At 31.9% G+C, this 7,892-nt stretch overlaps 1 protein-coding gene across 2 annotated transcripts in view; it reads left to right on the forward strand.

Moving 5' to 3' along the window:
- Nucleotides 1-2,250: 2,250 nt before the first annotated feature.
- LOC106457158 (glutamine synthetase-like) overlaps nt 2,251-7,892 on the forward strand; it is an 11,109-nt gene continuing 5,467 nt past the window's right edge. The window contains exons 1-2 of one of the 2 annotated variants that reach the window (XM_013916548.2): nt 2,251-2,398; nt 7,339-7,522. In XM_013916548.2, the coding sequence (XP_013772002.1) occupies nt 7,348-7,522 (175 nt within the window). In that variant the 5' untranslated portion in view covers nt 2,251-2,398; nt 7,339-7,347. Of the gene's footprint in view, nt 2,399-5,666; nt 5,776-7,338; nt 7,523-7,892 lie in introns of those variants that run through there. The other variant, XM_013916558.2, reaches the window with a different exon arrangement.

The raw sequence follows: 7,892 nt of genomic DNA on the forward strand, positions 1-7,892 counted from the left end.
CAATATATATATATATATTGATTCAGCTGGACATATTAGACTTTCATTTGTGGTTCCCTGGCAGTAAATGCACTTTGGCCAGTCAGTATATCATCTAATTTAAAATGATTCTGTATTTGAGCATGTAAACATCAGACAAACATGCGGTTTTGATTGATATATATATATATATGTATAAACTATCAAACGGATCATCTATCTACAATTGACCCCTGAAAGAAAAAGAAATAGGGACATGCTGTTATTTCTATTTGGAGTATACACATTCATATAAACGGGCCCCCAGTGACACAGCGGTATGTCTGCGGACTTACAACGCTTGAAACCGGGTTTCGATACCCGTGGTGGGCAGAGCACAGATAGCCCTTGTGTAGCTTTGTGCATAATTAAAAACAAACAAACAAACAAACATATAAACGGAAACAAATATATCAGTACGATATTCAAATATTTTCACATAGTAGATTTATATTTTTCTCGACATTTTGACCTCTTATATGATCAGACTAATAGATTTTTGCATGCTTTATTACATATTATGGCATTTTTGACTTAAGATCAAGAAAGGGGAGAGGTAAGGTTATTCACAAAATGGTCAATATAGAAACTTTTTTAAGTGATAATGTTGAATATCATTTTACTTCACAAGTATCCACGCAGTTTTAAAGTTCTTTACAAAACTGTAAATAGAGGCCCAAATGTACATCGAATTGATAATATTATGCAGCGTTTTATGGTTTTTTTAATGACTCCTTTGCTTGCCAATTAATGAAATGATTAGCTATAACTTTACGGAATAACAATTGTATGACAATCCTCACATTGACGCAAATATTTGGAACCATTAGAAGCATTAATTTGCCATTTGTTACTGAAACTCTGATCGAAAACATTTCAACTGGGAAATTACTTACTCGTGTTGGCCACTAGGAGACGGCACCAGCTTCCAGGAACACTGATCAATTGGCACTATATCGAAAAATGTTTAGCACCTAAAGCTGTATAACTATGCAGAGTTCCACATTTGTAGCTTAAAGAGCATAATCAATGTGCTTGTCAGCTGGACTAACTCTAAATTTCAACACCACCCGCCATCAGAGATCCGATACAATAAATTAAAGATTAATTGTTAGAATACTCTTAGTTTTACCGAGATTTTTCAACCCTTGTTTCTCTCCTTCAATTAAAAACTTAATTCCATATAAACTACGTTTTAATTATTAAATTAACTTAAATCTATCCCACTTACTGTCATTTTAAATATTACTAAAAAACGTTAACACTTCCTAGCCATATACAAATATTTTGCAGCAGTTCTCGAAACAACACAGTATCGTCAAGACACTGCATCCAAGTTACATATTTATTGCAGATATTTGCAACATGCAACACTTAAACACTCATATTTATTACAGATCAACGAATTTTTGTATTTCTACCAGTCTGTGGAAATTTTATCTAACGTTTTCTTAGATAATTGACACATTTGAAAATTTTGAATGTGAAACGAGCTCATAAATGCAAAATAGCAAATATTAAATTCCCTTATAGTAAGTATTTAAAGCATGATTTGATCAAATTGACTAATCACAATAGCTTCCTGTATTTTATTAATATTATTTAAATATTTCAATTAGATAGATCTGTTATAATAACTCCTTTTTTTTTTTTGCTTATAATAACTCCTTTTTTTTGCGAATGGTGTTTGACCAAGTATGATGTCTATTTACACAGAATTATTTGATTGTAAACAATTATCAATATTAAAATTTTGAGTTTGACTTAGGATTTGAGCATTGAAAACACAACGACTCAGGTCATAACAATGCCTTAGACAAACACAACTACGTTGAACCACGTTAATAGAACGATAAGTGCTAAGTATTCAGGTTATTTCGAATGTGTCAAAAATGAAGTTTAAATTAACTCATTAGTAACCCGTACCGATGAGGAGTAATCTTTTGGGTGTAATGTGACACACACACACACACATAGATAACATAATATCAAACAGTATCGGCTTGGAACTTATTGATTTGCGTTCCACTGAAGCTTAATGCAGGATGAATTTAGTTGTTATCTTGCCATCGAAAGTTAGCTCTGCGCATGGCAACAATCTGGAAGCGTGCAAACGTGGCTTTATCCAATGAACCACCGTCTCGCCCTTACAACGCGGACCTAGATAGCGAATGAAACAACTGAAATCACGTGCACACTCTTATTTCGGTTTATAATAGAGGATGCGTTTGTCATTGCGGTATAGTTTCATTTCAGGAGCAAAAGAATTCGTATCTATGAGTAAAGTATACAAAATAGATTTTGTATCGACAACACTAACCCTCATAAGAGAAAACAAATTACTTATACTATTAATATATCATCCTCTACGAGACATTAGGTAAGTAAACCTTTTACTGTACGTATTATCCGATTTTGTGATTTTACTACAATAATTATCTGTTTATATTTAAACTTGGTGCTCTGAATAATTAGGACGATGTTGCTTCTATGAACTGTGTAAAACACATACAAATTAATAATATATTTCCAATATTATACAATAGGTGTATTTCAACAAACAAAACATTTAGATATGTAAGAGTTAATTTATATATTAAAGAACAAAAACGTAAATATTAATGATTGGATGAAAAAATAGGTACTTTGAAGCGCTCTTTAAGATTCAAACATACTGTTTTCTGTATTCATGTTATACAAAGGAGAAATCTAGTTTAATGCGTCCCGCCTAATGGTTGGCATAGATTTTTTTTTTCTTTGGTATTCTACTATTCTATGGTTTATCCTAAATTGTATTGCCGGATAATCATTAAGTATGAACACACTGCGTTATAATATAAATCAATATAATTTAATTTGCCCTAATTATTATCACAATTAACAGACAATGTTTTTGCTACTTGATTTAGATTATTGTCTTGAACCGAACATTAGGTGTATGTGAAAAATAATCCCAGCTTCCTTTCTTATCCAACAAACTTAGACAGGTGTGGGTATGTATGTCTGTACAAAAAGAACTCATTCTTCTGTTCCCAAACGTACTTACATAGGTGTGGGTATACCTGCACAACGGGGACTGCTATAACTACTTCCTTTCTTATCCAACAAACTTAGATAGGTGTGGGTATGTATGCCTGTACAAAAAGAACTCATTCTTCTGTTCCCAAACGTTCTTACATAGGTGTGGGTATACCTGCACAACGGGGACTGCTATAACTACTTCCTTTCTTATCCAACAAACTTGAATAGGTGTGGGTATGTATGCCTGTACAAAAAGAACTCATTCTCCTCTTCCCAAACGTACTTACATAGGTGTGGGTATACCTGCACAACGGGGACTGCTATAACTACTTCCTTTCTTATCCAACAAACGTAGCATAGGTGTGGACATACATGTAGAACGTGAATTACTTTCTCTGTTCTCAAACAAACTTATATAGGTGTGGTATATCTGTACAGCAAAATCTGTTCCTCTGTTCCTGAAAACTTTGATTATTCAGTTCTTTTTTTTCTTTAATGTTATCATTGGTGTTTACGCTTTCTGTATTGCTTTATGTTGTATTTTATTGTCATTTGAAGAGTACATAGTCCCACATTATTTTTTTTATTTATTATGGTAATAAGATACTTTTACTATTTTCTCCTGCAGTGGAAGTTCATACTTAGTGCGAATTTGGCTAAATAGCAAATCGAGACTGACAGTTTACAAAAAATCGTTTAATGGTAAAATAATATGGAGAGAAAATAAGGATGAAATAATTAAAAAGAACTAAGAATTTTTTATAAATAAAAAGTCAAACAAATATATATATATATATATGTGTGTGTGCGTGTGTAGTGCTTTATTGTTCTTTAACCAATTACATATAAATAAGGTGTGAGTATTTGAACTAAAAAATTCCCTAATTCACACTCGAATGATATTTTAGGTTTCCTGTATGCATATTTTTAGAATGTCATCAAGCTATTTATGCACTGTAGACAATTACTGTGTTTTTATATGCAATTCACTTCCAATTGTTTTTGTTATTATTACGAAACCAATCATGTTAATTCCTCATTAAATGTCAGCAGAGTTAAAAAAGTAAAGTTATATATATATATATGGACTTTAAATCGAATTACAAGTTGATTTATTTTCTTCATGTTAAGTATGTATATAGTTCGGTTGGAAATGTAGCGGCATTGCTGTTTTCGTAGTCCGTATTTTCTATAAAACATTTCATTATTGTGTAAACGTAAACTACATAACAGGATTGACAACTGGGTATAAGATAGTAAAACAGGATTGAGAACTTGGTATAAGATAGTATAATAGGATTGAGAACTGGGTATAAGATAGTATAACAAGATTGAGAACTGGGTATAAGATAGTATAACAGGATTAAGAACTGGGTATAAGATGGTATAACAAGATTGAGAACTGGGTATAAGATAGTATAACAGGATTAAGAACTGGGTATAAGATGGTATAACAAGATTGAGAACTGGGTATAAGATAGTATAACAGGATTGAGAACTGGATATAAGATGGTATAACAGGATTGAGAACTGGGTATAACATAGTATAACAAGATTAAGAACTGGGTATAACATAGTATAACAAGATTAAGAACTGGGTATAAGATAGTATAACAGGATTGAGAACTGGGTATAACATAGTATAACAGGATTGAGAACTGGGTATAACATAGTATAACAAGATTAAGAACTGGGTATAAGATTGTATAACATGATTAAGAACTGGGTATAAGATGGTATAACAGGATTAAGAACTGGGTATAAGATAGTATAACAGGATTGGGAACTGGGTATAACATAGTATAACAGGATTGAGAACTGGGTATAACATAGTATAACAAGATTAAGAACTGGGTATAAAATTGTATAACATGATTAAGAAATGGGTATAAGATGGTATAACAAGATTGAGAACTGGGTATAAGATAGTATAACAAGATTGAGAACTGTGTATAAGATGGTATAACAAGATTGAGAACTGGGTATAAGATAGTATAACAAGATTAAGAACTGGGTATAAGATGGTATAACAAGATTGAGAACTGGGTATAAGATAGTATAACAGGATTAAGGACTGGGTGTAAGATGGTAAAACAGGATTAAGAACTATGTAGACTGAGAACTATGTGATATGATGGTGCGACTTTTTCTTTTTGTTACTTTATTATCTCTGTCAAGAAATTACCATATTTATTTTCCTGTGCATGATATTCATTTGAAGTATAATATTAAATGAAACTTGCAAAATCATATTATAAAAGTTATTGCGGCCACTTTTCAACATCTTTATGTCAAGCTTAATCTAAGAACAACGTTCGTCAAACTTGTGCAGCAAGTCAGTGAATTACATGCCCATTTGTTTTGACTTATATTATACTGATATTTCCAATTACTTGTCTCGATCTTAAAGTCAAACATATATATCTATCTATCTATATATGTAGTGCTTTATTGTTCTTTAACCAATTACATATAAATAAGGTGTGCGTATTTGAACTAAAACATTCCCTCATTCACACTCGTATGATACGCTCTAGAGAAACTTCGAACTAATTGCGAAACGCAGTTGAAGTCACGTGATAACACACATATTCCCCTCCCTCAGTGCCTTCGCAACATTTAATACTGTCGTCAATTGCCTTGAAAGCAATAGCTGACAGTGCAGGGACAAGAATAATACTGATAGTTCTGTGTCCGCTGAATTCACGTCTCGTTCACCCATTCACCATCCCTTGAGTAAGATCCTTCGTTGAGAGACGAAGATTTGGTATACTGTACTGATTGTGTTTAAATTAACTTTGTGGTTAATTAGTATTACTATAAATAGCAAATTAGATATTAGTATGATACGAAAGTTAGATTGGGAATATCACTTTACTATTCGAGGTATTTTCAGTGAAATTTGTAACAAAAAGTAATGATTTTTGTTTTTCTTACAACTTCTAGTTTTAAGAACTATGAAGAGTTGCTTTTCCTTATTTTGAAAACTTGTCTCACACCTACTGATAATTTATAATTTCATTATTAGATTAAATATTAAAAGATGCCTTATAGCCCTTGTTCTTTGCTAATTTTTATAACAAACGTGGAGTAACAGGAATGATATAAAATGTCCTTGAGGACCTGTCCTGCTCTGAAAAAAGTTTGGCCTTGTGCTAATTTCTTGAAATATGTAGTATAAATCCTTGCTACAAGGCAAAATCAAAAATCAGTTTATTCGAGTCTATTCAGTACTAAAAACGATTATTGAAAAATAAGTTGCTGCTGATTTTATATATTAAAATGCATAATCTCAAAATAGTAGTTCAACTTCATTTGTAGTAGTAGTAGTTCAACTTTATTTGTAGTAGCAGTTCAACTTCATTTGTAGTAGTAGTTCAACTTTATTTGTAGTAGCAGTTCAACTTCATTTGTAGTAGTAATCCAACTTCATTTGTAGTAGTAGTCCAACTTCATTTGTAGTAGTAGTCCAACTTCATTTGTAGTAGTAGTTCAACTTCATTTGTAGTAGTAGTAGTCCAACTTCATTTGTAGTAGTAGTTCAACTTTATTTGTAGTAGTAGTTCAACTTCATTTGTAGTAGTAATCCAACTTCATTTGTAGTAGTAGTCCAACTTCATTTGTAGTAGTAGTCCAACTTCATTTGTAGTAGTAGTTCAACTTCATTTGTAGTAGTAGTAGTTCAACTTCATTTGTAGTAGTAGTCCAACTTCATTTGTAGTAGTAGTTCAACTTCATTTGTAGTAGTAGTCCAACTTCATTTGTAGTAGTAGTTCAACTTATTTGTAGTAGTAGTCCAACTTCATTTGTAGTAGTAGTCCAACTTCATTTGTAGTAGTAGTTCAACTTCATTTGTAGTAGTAGTAGTCCAACTTCATTTGTAGTAGTAGTTCAACTTCATTTGTAGTAGGAGTAGTCCAACTTCATTTGTAGTAGTAGTCCAACTTCATTTGTAGTAGTAGTCCAACAGTATTAAAAGTACTTCAGTCTATATAATTATCAAAGAAAACAGACGTTTCTTTTGTTGTTGCTATTATTAGTATTTTATTGTACATGCTTATGCTTATGGGTATAAGCTTGGAAGCTTCTTTTACATAATTTTCAAGTTTTATGCTGCATAACCTAGTCGTAAGCAAACACTTTCAAGCCTAGCTTTTTTTTATCTTTGCTTTTAAATATTTTGCTGAACATCAACACATTTCTCAGAGTATTTTGCGGTCTCACTTCAAATAATACTTAACTTAATGTTATTTACTTTAAAAGTTTTTATTATTTCGAATTTCTGTTCATTTTTAACAGGTAACAAACATGGCTCTGGTTACTGGTAGTCCCTCTCTGTTGAACAAACAGACGTTGATGAAATATCTTAGTCTTCCTCAGCCTGATAATGTGGTGCAATGTATGTACATCTGGATAGATGGCACTGGCGAATCCATACGGGCTAAAACAAGGACTGTAAATTTTGTTCCGAAACATCCGGATGGTATGTAACTCAAAACCTACTTTTAATTTAATGTGATGTAATTAAATATAAAATAAAATATTTACAATATTAATATACATAATTTATTTTATTTTACACTGTGTATGCTTTCCATAAAACATCGGTCAATCTTCCTTTGATTACTATATAAATAAGATAGTACACTCATATTCTTCGGGGATCCCCCCGTGACTGAGCAGTAACTCTGAGGACTCAAATCGCTAAAAATTGGCTTTCGATACTCGTGGTAGGCAGAGTACAGATAGCCCATTGTGTAGCGTTGCACTTAACAACAAACAAACAAATATTTTAATGAGTATTGGAAATTCTTAGTTAACTAGAAACAGAACAGTTGTAGTTAAATAAACAA

The sequence above is a fragment of the Limulus polyphemus genome, unplaced genomic scaffold (genome assembly GCF_000517525.1).
Source record: "Limulus polyphemus unplaced genomic scaffold, Limulus_polyphemus-2.1.2 Scaffold14, whole genome shotgun sequence".
Taxonomy (NCBI): Eukaryota; Metazoa; Arthropoda; class Merostomata; order Xiphosura; family Limulidae; genus Limulus; species Limulus polyphemus.